Source organism: Candida metapsilosis, assembly GCF_017655625.1.
Source record: "Candida metapsilosis strain BP57 chromosome Unknown scaffold5, whole genome shotgun sequence".
In the NCBI taxonomy this organism is placed as follows: domain Eukaryota; kingdom Fungi; phylum Ascomycota; class Pichiomycetes; order Serinales; family Debaryomycetaceae; genus Lodderomyces; species Lodderomyces metapsilosis.
In genome coordinates this window covers 163,132-178,542 of record NW_027138163.1, presented here as the reverse complement: position 1 = coordinate 178,542, position 15,411 = coordinate 163,132, and the positions used below count along the sequence as shown (strand labels likewise).

At 38.6% G+C, this 15,411-nt stretch overlaps 8 protein-coding genes across 8 annotated transcripts; 4 read left to right on the top strand and 4 right to left on the bottom strand. All coding sequences in view use genetic code 12, as the record gives it.

Annotated features, from left to right (window-relative positions):
* Nucleotides 1–136: 136 nt before the first annotated feature.
* I9W82_003819 (exosome catalytic subunit) lies at nucleotides 137–3,097 on the top strand (the record flags this gene model as incomplete). The annotated part of the gene is made up of 1 exon (XM_067692824.1): nucleotides 137–3,097. The coding sequence occupies one exon, from the start codon at nucleotides 137–139 to the stop codon at nucleotides 3,095–3,097; it is 2,961 nt and encodes a 986-aa protein (XP_067547407.1).
* Nucleotides 3,098–3,166: 69 nt separating this feature from the next.
* RIB3 (3,4-dihydroxy-2-butanone-4-phosphate synthase) lies at nucleotides 3,167–3,790 on the bottom strand (the record flags this gene model as incomplete). Its single annotated transcript, XM_067692823.1, has 1 exon — nucleotides 3,167–3,790. The coding sequence occupies one exon, from the start codon at nucleotides 3,788–3,790 to the stop codon at nucleotides 3,167–3,169; it is 624 nt and encodes a 207-aa protein (XP_067547406.1).
* A 962-nt stretch (nucleotides 3,791–4,752) lies between these two features.
* Nucleotides 4,753–5,205, top strand: I9W82_003817 (uncharacterized protein; the record flags this gene model as incomplete). The annotated part of the gene is made up of 1 exon (XM_067692822.1): nucleotides 4,753–5,205. One exon carries the CDS (start codon nucleotides 4,753–4,755, stop codon nucleotides 5,203–5,205), a length of 453 nt encoding a protein of 150 aa, XP_067547405.1.
* A 43-nt stretch (nucleotides 5,206–5,248) lies between these two features.
* Nucleotides 5,249–6,514, bottom strand: WRS1 (tryptophan--tRNA ligase; the record flags this gene model as incomplete). Its single annotated transcript, XM_067692821.1, has 1 exon — nucleotides 5,249–6,514. One exon carries the CDS (start codon nucleotides 6,512–6,514, stop codon nucleotides 5,249–5,251), a length of 1,266 nt encoding a protein of 421 aa, XP_067547404.1.
* Nucleotides 6,515–6,855: 341 nt separating this feature from the next.
* Nucleotides 6,856–7,547, bottom strand: RPL27A (60S ribosomal protein eL27; the record flags this gene model as incomplete). The annotated part of the gene is made up of 2 exons (XM_067692820.1): nucleotides 6,856–7,235; nucleotides 7,517–7,547. 2 exons carry the CDS (start codon nucleotides 7,545–7,547, stop codon nucleotides 6,856–6,858), a joined length of 411 nt encoding a protein of 136 aa, XP_067547403.1.
* A 382-nt stretch (nucleotides 7,548–7,929) lies between these two features.
* Nucleotides 7,930–11,130, bottom strand: I9W82_003814 (PDPK1 family serine/threonine-protein kinase; the record flags this gene model as incomplete). Its single annotated transcript, XM_067692819.1, has 1 exon — nucleotides 7,930–11,130. The coding sequence occupies one exon, from the start codon at nucleotides 11,128–11,130 to the stop codon at nucleotides 7,930–7,932; it is 3,201 nt and encodes a 1,066-aa protein (XP_067547402.1).
* Nucleotides 11,131–11,648: 518 nt separating this feature from the next.
* On the top strand, nucleotides 11,649–14,354 carry I9W82_003813 (uncharacterized protein; the record flags this gene model as incomplete). The annotated part of the gene is made up of 1 exon (XM_067692818.1): nucleotides 11,649–14,354. One exon carries the CDS (start codon nucleotides 11,649–11,651, stop codon nucleotides 14,352–14,354), a length of 2,706 nt encoding a protein of 901 aa, XP_067547401.1.
* A 189-nt stretch (nucleotides 14,355–14,543) lies between these two features.
* I9W82_003812 (putative 3'-5' exonuclease) lies at nucleotides 14,544–15,353 on the top strand (the record flags this gene model as incomplete). Its single annotated transcript, XM_067692817.1, has 1 exon — nucleotides 14,544–15,353. The coding sequence occupies one exon, from the start codon at nucleotides 14,544–14,546 to the stop codon at nucleotides 15,351–15,353; it is 810 nt and encodes a 269-aa protein (XP_067547400.1).
* Between the last annotated feature and the right edge of the window lie 58 nt (nucleotides 15,354–15,411).

Sequence of the window (15,411 nt, the reverse complement as noted above, 5' to 3'; positions counted from 1 at the left end):
ATAGTGTGTAGAGGGGATGTTTAAATGTATTTTGATCGATGTCTTAGCTTTTCCCTCTCCCTCTCCCTCTATCATTTTTTTTTTTTTTTGCTTTTACTGATGAGATATACAACAGGAGAATACTTTTCATCTACCCATGACCATACCAGCCAATAAAAAGAGACTCTCAACAGGTCTTACAGTCACATCTAAAGTATTTGTTCGATCAAGGAATGGAGGAGCATTGAAAATTGTTCGTGAACATTACTTGAGGAATGATATACCATGTTATTCTTTAGCCTGTACTCATTGTCAAGAGATTATTAAACCAGATGCGAATGGCAACCTACCTAAATTCATACTATCTGCTACCCCAACAAAGACGGTTACTGATGGGAAGCCCCATTATGTAATATTAGACACTAATATTGTATTGCATGCAATTGATATTCTTGAAAGTACTCAATGTTTTTACGATGTCATTGTTCCTCAAACTGTATTGGAGGAGGTTAAGAATAGATCGTTTCCTATATATCAGAGATTGAGAAACTTGGTCAAGCTGGAGGAAAAGAGATTTATTGTGTTTCATAATGAGTATAGTGAGGGCACTTATGTCACTAGGGAGAAGAATGAATCGATCAATGATAGAAATGATAGAGCTATTCGAAAAGTAGTCTCGTGGTATCAGAAACATCTTCCAGGTATAGAAATGATATTGGTGTGTAATGATGCTGATAGTAAAGCCAAGGCCAGGAAAGAGAACTTGAATGCCAAGACCTTGGTTGAGTATCTTGATTGTTTGCCAAATGGTGATGATTTGAAGGATTTGATACCAGCTGATTTCAGTACATTTGAAGGCAAGAAAGGAGAAGATGAGATTACTTTCCCAGAATACTACTCCAATGCTAGAATCATGGCAGGCATCAAGAATGGTACCTTGTATCAAGGTGTTTTAAACATATCATCTTACAATTATTTGCAAGGTGAGGTCAATGTATCTGCTTTCCAAAAGCCACTACTCATACAAGGATCCAAGAACTTGAATCGTGCATTCAATTCAGACTTTGTCATTGTAGAGCTTTTGCCAAAGGATAAATGGAAAGAGCCTTCAACAACGATTATAGAGGAGGAGACTGTTGGTGTCAATGACAACCCTGATGATGGTGGAGATGATGAAGATGACAATGTAGCATCTACAGGTGTTGTATCAGACAAAGAACGTCTTCTTTTGGCACAAGAAGCAATGAAAACCACTAAAGGATCATCCGAGGAAAAGAGACTTCAACCCACTGCCAAAGTTGTTGGAATCGCAAGAAGGTCTTGGAGGTATTATGTAGGACAAATTGCTCCGACATCAGTTAGTAAAGAAGATTCAGGAAACTCAGCAAAAAACTGTTTTGTCATCTTGATGGATAAAACTTTGCCAAAGATTAGAATTAGGACTAGAAAAGCTAAAGAATACCTTGGACAAAGGATTGTTGTTGTTGTTGATTCATGGTCTAGTGATTCGAAGTACCCCAATGGTCATTTCGTGAGAGCTTTGGGTGAAGTTGAAAGTGCCGAGGCAGAAACTGAAGCGCTCTTGTTGGAACATGATGTTGAGTATAGACCATTTTCTAAGAATGTTTTGGATTGTTTACCTAAGGAGGGTGATAACTGGACAGTTCCTGATATTGCCAACACTGATGATCCTCAATTGCAAAAGAGAGTAGATCTCAGAGATAAATTAGTTTGTTCAATCGATCCACCAAATTGTGTTGATATTGACGATGCTTTACATGCGCAAAAGTTGCCTAATGGGAACTATGAAGTTGGTGTTCATATTGCTGATGTTACTCATTTCGTCAAGGCTGGCACTGCATTGGATCATGAAGGTGCATCAAGAGGTACTTCAGTATATCTCGTTGATAAAAGAATTGATATGTTGCCTATGCTTCTAGGTACAAATCTTTGTTCATTAAAACCATTTGTTGATCGTTTTGCATTTAGTGTTATTTGGGAAGTTGATGAAGATGCCAACATCGTCAATGTTAAGTTTATGAAGTCGATTATTAAATCAAGACAAGCTTTTTCATACGAGCAAGCACAATTGCGTATTGATGATCCAAATCAACAAGATGAATTGACCAAATCTATGAGGATATTGTTGAAGTTATCCAAGAAGTTGAAACAAAAGAGGTTGGATGCTGGTGCTTTGAATTTAGCTTCACCTGAAGTCAAAGTCCACATGGACAGTGAAACTTCTGATCCACAAGAAGTTGAAATTAAGAAAATGTTGGAGACGAATTCTTTGGTTGAAGAGTTTATGTTGTTTGCCAATATTTCTGTTGCTAGAAAAATCTATGATGCATATCCACAAACGGCAATGTTGAGAAGACATGCAGCTCCACCAGCTACTAATTTTGAGACTTTGAATGATATGCTCAATGTAAGAAAGAGAGGCTTGTCGATATCAACTGAGTCTTCAAAAGCATTGGCTGATTCATTAGATCGATGTGTTGATCCAAATGATCCTTATTTCAATACATTGATTAGAATTATGTCAACTAGATGCATGATGGCTGCCGAGTATTTCCCATCTGGTTCCTATGGATATCCCGAATTTAGACATTATGGTTTAGCTGTTGATATCTATACCCATTTCACTTCACCAATTAGAAGATATTGTGATGTTGTTGCCCATAGACAATTGGCCGGTGCTATAGGATATGAGAACTTGGATTTGAGTCATAGGGACAAGAATAAGATGGAGATGATTGTAAGAAATATAAACAAACGTCATAGAAATGCCCAGTTTGCTGGAAGAGCAAGTATTGAATACTATGTTGGACAAGTGATGAGAAACAATGAAGCTGAACATGAAGGGTATGTGATTAAGAGTTTTAATAATGGTATTGTTGTGTTGGTGCCCAAGTTTGGTGTTGAAGGTCTTATTAAACTTGAGACTATGGGAGATGTAAACAGTGCCAATTACGATGAAGAAAAGTATGAATTGACATTTACCGATTCTCAGGGAAAGAAACGGACCGTGGGTGTATTTGATAAAGTCAAAGTAGATGTCAAGTCAGTTAAAGACGAAGTTAGTGGAAAGAGAAAAGTGCAACTTATCCTCAAGTAGTATATCATCCGTGTATTATTATACAAAACAATAAATTAATACAGTTCGTCAGTCGTAACCTTCTCTCATTTATTTACTAATATATTCAACCAATTGTTTGATATTGATAATTTTGATGTTATGTTCAGTACCAAATTTAACACAATCATCAAGTCTCATCATCAATCCATCATCATCTCTAACCAACTCACAAATGACTGCAGCTGGTTGCAATCCGGTCAATTCACACAATTGAACTGCAGCTTCAGTGTGTCCTCTTCTTTTATTCAATAAACCTGGCACTGCTCTTAATGGACATATGTGTCCCGGTTTAATGAAATCACTTGGCTTGGAATCCTTATTAGCAAGAGCTCTAGCAGTAAGTGCACGATCATGAGCAGAAATACCAGTTGTAGTTCCATCAGAAACATCACAAGTGACAGTGTAAGCAGTACCATGTCTATCAGTTTGGTTTTGAATCATGGGACGCAACTCCAATTTGTCAGCACGTTCAGTAGACAATGGACAACAAACGTACCCCGATGAGTGGCGGACCAAGAATGCCATTTGCTCTTGAGTTATTAGTTCACCAGCAATGATTAAGTCACCTTCATTTTCTCGATCTTCGTCATCCATTACAACTAGGAACTCACCTTTCTTAAAGGCGGCAAGAGCATCTTCTATTGGGGTGAAAACTTGAGTCATGTTGATCATTTGTGTTGTGAAGAGCTGGGGTGGGAATTCTTTCTTGGAGTGGAGGCTAGTGGGAAGGATAAATGATGCTGATCAAAGGATTCCGGGGGGAGATGTCAGCGTTTGGTATTTTTGTTTTTTTATTTTTCAAAATGTGATTATTCTTCTTTGATGATTCTTTCAAACTATTTATATTACTTTTTTTGAAACCTCTAGTAAGGCACAATGTAGAATATACAATTTTAGTTAAACAATCACAAAAGAACACTTGTTCGTTGGTGTATATATGTGAAAAAGTATAAGATGCAGATTAGGATATGTATTCAATTTTCGGCATTTCGGTACATACGTGAAAAATTTCGTTTTTGCCCCACCTTGCGACTTTTACAAAATCGGATATTCCACAATTCCACACACACAAAATGTCGTATGTACTTACAAGATGTCGTGATTATAAATCGATATTATTACCAATCTTATTAGTAACGTATTACTGATGTAATCGTTTTTTTTTTGTCATCCTACAAAACATTCTTTTTAAGACCACTTCATTTCAAGGGTCTATCTATTTCTATCTCTACTTAGTCATCAGACTAGATACTCAACGTCTTTTTCTAGGCGTCTAAAAGTTGCCCTTGCATTGTTTATCTGGTTCTAAATTCAAATCCAATTACAAGTTTAAACTGGGACACTTTGTGATATCCGCCATTCGGTGAACAAGTTTAATTGACTCAGGTACAATAGATCTACGTAACCTCTAAAACACAATCGATGACATTGTTGAAGTTACAGCCCACCTGTAATGAATTGAAAATTCCATTGGCTTTCAGAACAATGATTTTAAATTTTGATGAGATGTTTTTTTGTGTAGCGGGTCCATTGTTTTATACAGAGAAACAATTCCCGTCCACGGCGTTCAAATCAACGACTAGTTCATCCTTACATCGGAGTGGCTGAAACATTCCTATCCTACGTGTTTTCCCATGTCAGAAATAGTCCAAGATAGCAAAGGATTTACCAAATCATTGGCAGTTACGCATTCTGGTCAAGAGTTCTTTTTCCATTTGATTCAGTTTCAAGACAAGCAGATTCTAAACATTTCCATCAATGGTATACTAGATACTACCTTCAAGATTCCGATCTCCACAAAGACTCTAATAAACTATGAGTCCATGATGGATTTGGCTGAGGACGATAACGAGGGCGAATCTTCAAGAGAGCAATTACCACCTGAACCACAAATGATTATTGGAGATTATTCCAATATGAAGATATCTATTGTGGCTAGTCAGATTGGTAAACTTACATCTTTACATTCACCGCGTGAACTCATACTCTCCATAGCTTCCAAATGGTTTGGTAAAGGTGATGAGGTCTGCGATGATGACTTTGAAAAGTTAACATTCATACTAGAGAATGTAAAGAGGTTACTTTAGATTACTTGTATATATTATAGATAAATTCTACTAATATTATTCTCTACTTCTTTTGCCTCTCTTTAGGTGCAACCTTTCTCTCTTGTTGACCATAAACCAACTTGTGAGGTTTCATAAATTTGCCAACAACTTCATCATCAACTTTACTTCTTCTCTCTTGATAAGCTCCCACAAATTCTTGCAAAACGGCAATACATTCCTTCTTCATTTCACCCGATAGTATTTCACCTTTTCTATAACCCTCGGCCAATTTTTCCAATTTCTCATCATCATAACTAAAGAATGACAAGTATTGGTATGCAACATCAACATCAACATTACCCCCATATTTCCTATGATCCTCCATCAAAGCTTGACCACCAGAAAATGCAAATTTATTAATCTTCTTTTGAATTTGTTTTGCAGTGTCACCCATAAAGATTGAGGTGGATGTATCAGATGCCGACATCTTGGTTGAAGCTCCTTGTAATGCAGGGAAGAACTTAGCATGAATCAATGCTGGCTTGGAAAATTTCAACTTATCAGCAACATCTCTGCATACTCTAAAATATGGATCTTGATCAATAGCACAAGGAATCAAACATGGGGTCTTTGGTGGTAATCCCAAAACATCTGGAAACGAGGAAGGAAATGCAGTAGCAATTTGTATACTTGCAAAATGAATCTTTCCAATACAATCGGTATCAGTGAATCCAAATACTGCTTTAGCTGTTGAAGTTGTAATTTGACGTGAAGTTCTAACAACATTTTCATAAAATGAACCACCCATGTACTGCAAATCTGAAAAGATAAAAGTGTTTTCAGGATTGAATCCTACGGCAATGATATCTTTGGCGTTCTCAACGGCAAAATTCTTGACATCATCAATGGTCAATTTTGGTTTGAACAAAAACTTTTCATCATCAGTCAACTCAATCACCAATGGAACATCAAATACTTCTTGTAACCATTTGGTGAAAATGAACGGAACCATGTGGCCCAAATGCATCGAGTCTGATGATGGGCCTCTTCCAGTGTACAAAAAGAATGGTTCACCATGTTCATACAAGTCCAATATCTTGTGTAAATCTCTCTCTGAAAAGAAGACACCACGTTTCAAGAATGGATGTGGTTCTTGTCCCGTAACCTCTTTAAACCTAGTCAATGTCTCTTTGGTGATTGCTTTAGTTCCAAATTGTTTGATCAATTTTTCGTAATCGATACCTTGTGATTTACCATCAACAACGGCACCTTCAACCTCCCAAGGGGTGATCTTTTGTTCACTTTCATCTTGAAGTTTTAAATCGGCTACCTTTTCTTCGACTGACATTGCTGGGTGAATACACTTGTGTCTGTGTGTGTGTGCGATATGTAGATGACTCAATGTAACCAGGAATTTTTCATCTCCATCGTTCCCTCGCTACCATTTAATATATCGTAAGACCAGACAAAAAGTTGGTAAAGAGATGGCACATAATTAAGAGATTCGAAAGTTAGAAGATACATAATGAGGACAATACAGTACCGTCCATTCACTTATTCTCCGTATTTCCAAAGATAGTGAAACCCATTAGATTAAAAAACGTAATTTTAATTCGATACTATACAAAACTGACTTCATGCAAATCATCCAAAAACCAACTTTCCCCTAAAATTCTCTCTTCTCCTTTTCTAGAAATGTAATTTTTGGAAGAACCACTTGTTCTTACCAGCTTGGTGTTTCTCTTCAAAAGCCTTCTTGACTACCTTCTTGGCTTCTTCTCTTTGTGATGGTTCTTCTAAAGCTTCTGATGATACAGCAGATTTAAAAGATTCGACATCCAATGAGTATCTAGTTGGCATCAAGTGGTTGTAGTTTACTAATTTGACAAATGGCTTAACCTTGGTTCTCTTGGCGGTCTTTTTAGCATCCATCTTTTTGGTAACCTTCAATGGAGCTCTTTCAACACCAGCAACAATGGCGTGTGGGAAAGGGTGTGACTTGGTACCTTCATCGTGTGGTTTTACAATGACGACCTTCTTACCGGCGTAACGTCCACGGACAACAATAGCTATAATAAATTGTTAGTATTTTATTTGAAATTTTGTATGAGATTGAGATGGGATGTTTCCCTTCATTCGAGCAGGGGTATGTCCTCCGATAATGAGTAAAAAAGAACATTCTGATGTGAAATGTTTAGATGTGTATAGTTCCGTCATCAATGGGGTCTTCCGTTGAACATTTGCTGAAATGATTAATCCTTTTCAATGACCTTTATCCCCTCCCTAGTCTCTGGCTCCTTCCCTCTCTCAATCACATTTCCAAATACGTCTCATATTGATATAAACATACCAACTCTACCTGATTTAATGAATTTGGCCATTTCTGATGTATATAATGAAGTGTAACTGTATATCAAGTGGGTTTTCAATTTGAAAGTACGGTTATTGAAATTTTTTTTGTCAGAGTGTGCGAAGGTTTGAGTGTGCTTCTTTGTGCGCACCTTTGATTCCTTTTTGAAAAATTATAAACTATTGAGGCAGGGGTGTAGTGCCAAAAGTTAGGTGTATAGCCCTAAAATTCAGTGTGCAGAAAAGTGTTTGTGTCTCGTGACCTCTATATACTTCATCAACTCTCCATTATAATTGCAATGACTTGCCGCCGACAAGGCCCGGACTGAGTCAACTTCTGACTTACATAACTGATTTATTCCACTAGATCTAATATCAAACATTCATTCGACTATACGAATCTCAACCTACTATTTATTTTCTTATGCTTCTGGCTAAAAATTTTGAATTCTGACTTGTAATGACAGGCAGAGAAGGATTACTAGATGACATCCCTTCTCCTCGAGAAACTGCCCTCGCTTTGTTTAGATCGACTTTTCTTCCATCCCCTTTTGTAAAACTAGATCTTCTATTACTTGAAATTGGAAGGTGTGCATTATGCGCTACTGCTAATCTTGCCGCACGTAGGAATCCACCTTCAGAGGAATCCTTTGGTAATCCGGTATTATTGGTTTCATTAGGAGGACTAACTGGAGGCGGCTTCCTTCTAGGGGTGGAACGTTGCATCCTTGTCTTTAACAAGTGAGATGATTTAGGTGTTTCCCTAAGGGAAGACCTTGCAGTGTCAGGTGGTGAGTGTCTAGCGCCTTTCTCGGATGAAGGTTTTATTCTGGGACTGTTCTTTGTCGTGGGTGTTGGTGGATCTGTCAAGCTTGGTGATGACTGGCGTTCCTTTGTCATAACCGATGCAGGACTATCAACATTTGCGTTCGAAAGGGATCCTTTCGAACTCTCCTTTGAATCTTGTTCCAACTTTTCCCTCTCTATTTGATTGGTACGGCCTTTAGCTAAAGCCTCTGTCCATTGAGTTACTTCATACTTTTCCACCTCAAACACATATGTCAGGTCAGTTGATGTGATTGTGAAAACTCCAACTGAGGGCAACATCTTGGAAAATTTAGTTTGTGCAGACACCAACTCTTGGAACCTTATGAATGGATACTTCAATTCAACTGATAAGATCACTTCATAGTCGGATCCGGTATCTCTTCTAGCAAAAACGAGTGCTCTTCCATGACTTGTCACAATCATTGTACCAATCTGTGGCTTCTCAAGAGCGAAAATGTTTACAGTTTCATCATCACTGTCATCCTTCTTTTCACCCTGCGACAAGCCTAATTTTTTGAAAAACGAACGTTTGGAAATCTTGTTGGAAGCAGTTGACTGCGACCTTTCGAGATCACCACTTTTCTTGCTACTCTTTTTGCTATCGCTTCTTTGCAAAAGTGACTCTTCATACGGCTCCTTAATGGCAACCTTTTCATCCACAGTATGTGGCTCAGTTTGGGTGGGCACGCCATTCACCATTTGCGATAGCAAACTAGTCCCAGAACGACTTCGCTGTGTATTTCCAGCTTCCAATGGCGATTGATGTAGCGATCCCTTGTGCTTCTTTTCAAAACTATCAGTGGTTTCTCTATGAACAAAGACAGAACCAATACGTAAAACTCTCTCATCTGGGTGGATCAAATATGCACCCCAAGCCTCCTCTAATGTGCTAGGAGGTCTGACTTCCATTACATTTGGTTTCTGCTTGGCTGCTGGTTTTACTTTCTCACGGCTAGTTTTGTAAGAATGAAGTGAAGGCCGGGTATTGATTTGTGGTCTCAATATGTTCGTTCCCGGTATGTAATCAAGTTGATGATGCGATCCACGCGAGCTGCGTTTGCTATCATTAGAATTGTCCTTCGAATTCGTATTATTGTCTGAACTGCTAGTATCGGAAGCGGATACTGGTTTCTGCAATGCAACTGCAGCTGCATTGGCTGGATTTACATTACCCATAACTTCATTGTTACTAGTTTTCCTTGCAGAAGCACTTGTACCGGAGGCACCATTACGTGGCTTTAACTGTGCTGAATTTTCATCCCCACTAGGCCTAAGTGGTCTGCCCAGTTTCTTCTTGGGAATGACTGTGTGTGTACTGTTCTTAATGATATCTGGAATCTTCATCATGGACTTTGCCGTCATTTTATATGGCCCAATCTCTGGTGGTTCAGTCAACCAGATCTGATTGTAATCATCAAAGTCAATGTCTCTAAAGAAAAAGTGTTTTTGTATTTCTGGAATCGTTGCTCTTCTTGATGGTTGAAGCACAAGAATCTTTTTTATCAAATCTCGAATTATATTGGGGAATCCGGCACTAAATGCATACTGAAGCTTGGTAATTTTTTGGAAAGTCAAGTACTCATTAGTTGCTTTAAAAGGTGGTTTGCCTGCAATCATTTGGTATACAATACAGCCAAAAGCCCATATATCACCCGGCTTTCCACAAAACTTACTCTCCAATAACTCTGGCGACACATACTCTGCAGTTCCCACAAATGACTTGGCCCGAACATCCAAGGGATAATCCTCACTTTCGTCGTTCTTTTTCTCCAATAATCTAGCAGTTCCAAAATCGGTAATTTGAATACGCATCTTGTCATCCAATAAAATGTTCTCCGGCTTGATGTCTCTATGAATCACCCCGTTGTCATGCATGTATTTAATGGCATCCAAAATTTGAGCACCGAAATGTCTAGTACAATCCTCATTCAACGTATTATACTTTTTTATCAATGATAATAGTTCCCCATTTGATGCATAATCCAAGACAAAATATAGTGAGTCCTTGTCTTGAAATGTAAAGTATAGGGAAATGATCCCCATTCTATTACTCAATCTATTCAATGCATGCTTTTCAATATTGACATACTTCACCTTCTTTTCCTTTATTATATGTCTTTTATCCAAGACCTTCACGGCGTAGTTTTTGTTGGTTTTCTTATCAGTAGCTAGTACAACAGTTGAATAGGAACCTTCACCCAATTCTTTACCAAATTTAAAGTCCGAAACACTTCTTCTTATTGTTGATACTTCTCCATTTGGTTTTTTGAGAGTCTTGACGGCGGCTCCCTCCTCTTGCCAATTACGTTCTTCTTTGTCGTATTCAGATGACCTGGGGATTCCATCATCCAACGTGTCAACCTCCTCATCTGAGCCATTTCTCCTTGGAGAGTCTACCAAACTTTTAAACGCAGAGTTCCCACTTGTCGTATCATAAAGAACATTTAATGAAGAATTGGTCACTGCTCGTGGATAACTTGGTCGAAAATCAAAAGATCCGAGTGATGATGGGGTCCCAGGAGCACTCTTTGGAATTTCTTCCGAATTAGACGGATTCATGGAAGATAATCTAGATGAAATATGCACCGAAGGCAATTGATTATTTCCAGACTCGCCATACTTGAAAACGGGCCTGTTCTTATTGGAGTCCAAGGTTTCGACACTAATGTTGTTATTTGAGCTGTATGTATTGTAAATGGAATCAATGTCATCATTCAATTGTTGAAAATCAGAATCATCATTTTGTTCGTTGGCTGTGCTATTGTTGTTCCCATGTGCAGCGGCCATCTTAATTTAATAAATTTACTTAGACTTTGTCGGCTCTTGATCCGTTTGGCATTACAGTAATGGTCCTATTTTTCAAAGATTAATGATTCTTGAGATGTGGGGGGCCTCGCTATATATGAGCTAACGGAAATTGTGCTTTTCAATATGAACAAAGGGTCTGGATGAGAATGTTCACTTCTAACAAGAGAGTTCAAAGTCAATACTAAGTGAGTACAGTTCTGTTGATATGTAGCAATCGAGGGGATAGGTGTCTGTTCTTAGTTTGTAAGTGTTGGTTCCTCTGAATCTTTTGTAATAAAGGTGTGTTTGTTGTTATTCATTCGGTTCAACTTTTTGTCGGAAATTTCGTTTTTGTCTTTGTTTGCTGCATACGTAATATCCGAAACTTTCCTTTCGTTACTATATAGACCCAAAGATACAAAATAAGAACAAGACTCCACCAACAACTTTGAATTGCATGCGGTGAAACAAGACAAGAATCGAGAAGTATATTACTGTTACTATTTTCAATTTAAGCTATGGCGTTTCCATTAGATCGAACCCAGCTATTGAATCATTTAAGGACGTCGTACCTCTCCTTGGGTGACGAATCGGAGTACTTCAAGACAATAATTGCCCCTAACTACCCTGGAGATGGATTTAAAAAAGGAGGCACTTTTAATGGCAACTTGCAGCACTCACCACCAATAACATTTGAAATTGGACATAATGTGAAACGAGCAATTGATAATAGCACCCAGCGCAGAAAGCCTCCTAATCAAGATCAATCAAAGAAGAAAAATAGGGTCAATCGCAGTAGCTCAGTCAAAAGTCAAATACGATCGTACGACAGTATATCCCCTGGAGCTAGTCTCGAAAAGCAATCAATGGACAGCTCCATCTCGTCGCATATTGATACAAGCAGTGATAAAGACCCTATAGAATTGCAACAGGTTCGAGAAAGAATACTGGGCCACCCTCATTTTGCAGGACTACATTCGAGAAACACCAAAAAGAAAACAAAGAGTAAACTGAAACTCCCCATTGTCAAGTTCTTCAAATCAGGGAAAAATGAGGTTTCAGATTCAGATAGTAGTGATGACGAAAGAAGAAGAGCATCGGTTGTTACGTATGGATCATCACAACTTTCAAGCTCAAAGGAAGATCTAACCGACAAGGAAGGAAGTGTTAATGTGGAAGACACGCTGAGCATGCACAGTTTTGAGCGAACGCAGCTAACAGGTTCAAGTCGCGAAATGCTGTTGTCTGATCAAGGTCACGACAGTGTGAGCTCACTTGGGCAGAATGGCAAATCCAGTGAGGTGACCACGGATTATGAAGATGAAGGGGAAGAAGACCATGGCTTTGAGTCTGACGCGGAGTTGTCTGATGACTCTGAGTTTACCGATTTAGACAATGATACAATTATGGAGTCATTTTCGCGTTCAGATTCCATAACTAACGCTTTGGATAAACTGATGCCAAATAAAGACAGCGTTGGCGGATCCCAATTTGGATTGAATAGGAAAAAACGAGCAAATACGTATGGCGACCACACAGTTCCTAAAAATCTTGGAGCAAACTACTTAAACAGTCAACCTGTGGGGTCCAATTTGATGCAAGTGCGATCTTTTGGAAATCTAGTAGAGCTTGAGAAGCCGTCGTTATCATTTCAAAAAATAGACCCCAAAGTGTTGCATCCCCATCTAGATTCCAACTTGAGCACAATGATACACTCAAAATTTAAATCAGCCAACGTGAACCCTTTAAACTATTTTCTTTTTGTTGATGGACTGCTTAGTGTTAATTCCTCGCGAGCTACGCAATTGAATGTATTTCTACCGCCAAAGACGTCTCCTGTTTTAAAGAACTTGAGTATTGATCGTGGTGTATCGATATCAGATTGCATAGGGTTCATTCTACTCAACCTATTGAAACTTCCCGAGGTGGGTGAATTAAACGACCCATCATTTTTGAATCCAAATTTTTGGAGACTAGAGCTTGTTGACGAAGATGGGGAAAACTACGGCTCATTTGGAGTCTTGAATAGAAACAGAACTTTTTCTTCCTACAATGACCCAAAAGATTTGGCTATATGTCGAGTTAAGGATGTTGCTGAGATTGACAAGAATGAGACTATGTCGCCACTTCCAATTGAATTTAAACAGAACCTTACAGCCTTTGAGCAAAAGAAGAGAAGCATTGACCCTGATAGTGACGATACCCCAAAGGTTGATCTTCTTGTGAACGTTTACGAATACGACAATAGTGGTATTCCCCAAAAGGTTCCATTCAAAGCTCCTCGTAGCTATACAATGGGACAAGTTTTAAAGGAATTTTGCATTCAAAGAGGACTCATCACCACTGAATACCGTTTCAAAGTTGTGGAAGATCGCAGTATGAACAGCCGATTTGTCAAGGATGTCGAAGTTTGTGGAAATTTGCATCTGACGGTGCTAGAGCTAGTCCCTTCGGATACCAAGTTTAATTTGATCATTGATCCAGAGGAAAAGAAGAAACAAATGGCACCCACTCCTGAGAATTTCCCTTCCAACTTGACTGCGCCAAATATCACTCCATATAATAACGAATTATCCACCAAGGTCGAAGGCATGACTTTGGAGAGTGGTGTGGAGGTAGCAACAGAGTCCAAGTCCGAGCATTCAAAGAATAAGCAGCTGTTGAAGTTGAAAGGGAAAAAGGAAGCCAAAGCCAATAAATATTTGGATGATATTATTCAGGGCAACAACCCGCAACTTCCTACAAACATCAATTCCATATATTTCAAATGGAAAGTTTTGAAAAACAATAGCAAGATGAAAAAGATGAAGATCAAGACATTTACAGAAAAGAATTTTATAATAGATGGGGACTATATTCACATCACACCTCCCGATGACATTATGTTAAACATGGGCGAATCAGTTGCTCACAATCAACCGCTCAATTTTAATCAACACCATCACAACTTGAACCAACAATTGAATCGGGTTTCCAACAAACAACTGAGCAAGACATATTCCTTTCACATTACACAAATAATGAAAGTGAAACAGTATTCAAAGCATCCAAATCATTTTCGAATAATTGTACAGAGGCAACAGGATGGTGAGAGTGAAGCGAATTCAAAAGACCCTATGAAGAAGTTTTACTTGGTGTCTGAGTCTGAGGCTGAATGTTCGGAAATCATTAGCAAGTTAAAATGGGTACTTCAAGCTTACAAGCTTTCAAGTGGGGTTATATAGGGAACAGTATATAGACTCAAGCTGACTCTCTTTGTCTACTGTATTGACTACTCGTACCATGAAACACAAAATCAAAATACGAAGTGGGCGCATGTAACGCCTCGTTAATAAATTGATGTGTCAGACTAACTGTGATTTTTTTTCTGTAAGGAGGACTTTTACTGATTCATACATCCCCTACATTTAATCATGGCAGGGTTGTCTTCAAACTGGAAGCAGCTTAGCTCTAAAATAGCCAAGCCTTCCTCCTCCTCCAACAAAGCGAATAAGTCAAAAGCAAGAAATGAATACATACGAAATTCAGTTAAAAAGGATAAGCAGCTCCTTCGTTTAAAATCGAATCGCGTGAATAATGATGGATCCATCAATGCAACTCCCTTGGAATTCACGCTTTGGACGACACTAGGCAAAAGCGAAGTGAAGAAGGAGAACATTCCTACTTCCGATACCACCATAACTAAATCTGAAAAGGATAGGAGAAAAGATCTCGGGAAAATTGTGGCTATGGATTGTGAGTTTGTGGGAGTCGGTCCAAACGGCAGAGATTCAGCTTTAGCTAGAGTCACAATTGTCAATTTTTACGGTCATGTAATAATGGATGAGTATGTTAGACCCATGCGCCACGTGACTGATTGGAGGACTTGGGTTTCTGGTATTACATCTTGGCATTTGAAATTTGCGATTACATTTGAAGAAGCCAAAGCCAGGGTTCAGTCAATACTTCAGGATAAGATTTTGGTGGGACACGCTTTGGAGAATGATCTTGACAAGTTGTATTTGGCGCATCCGAAAGAATTAATTAGAGATACCAGTATATTTCCTCCATTTCGAGCAGTGGCTTCAGGAAGAACTCCAAGTTTGAAAAAGTTAACCAAGCATTTTCTAGACTTGGATATACAAACTGGACAACATAACCCTATTGAAGATGCAAGGGCTACAATGTTACTATACCGATTGCAAAAGAATGAAATTGAGGCTTTTGCAAACCTGATTAAATAGAAAGGGGCGGGCTTGTTTGAAATAAATGTACATCATTGATTCATTAAATCGTATACAA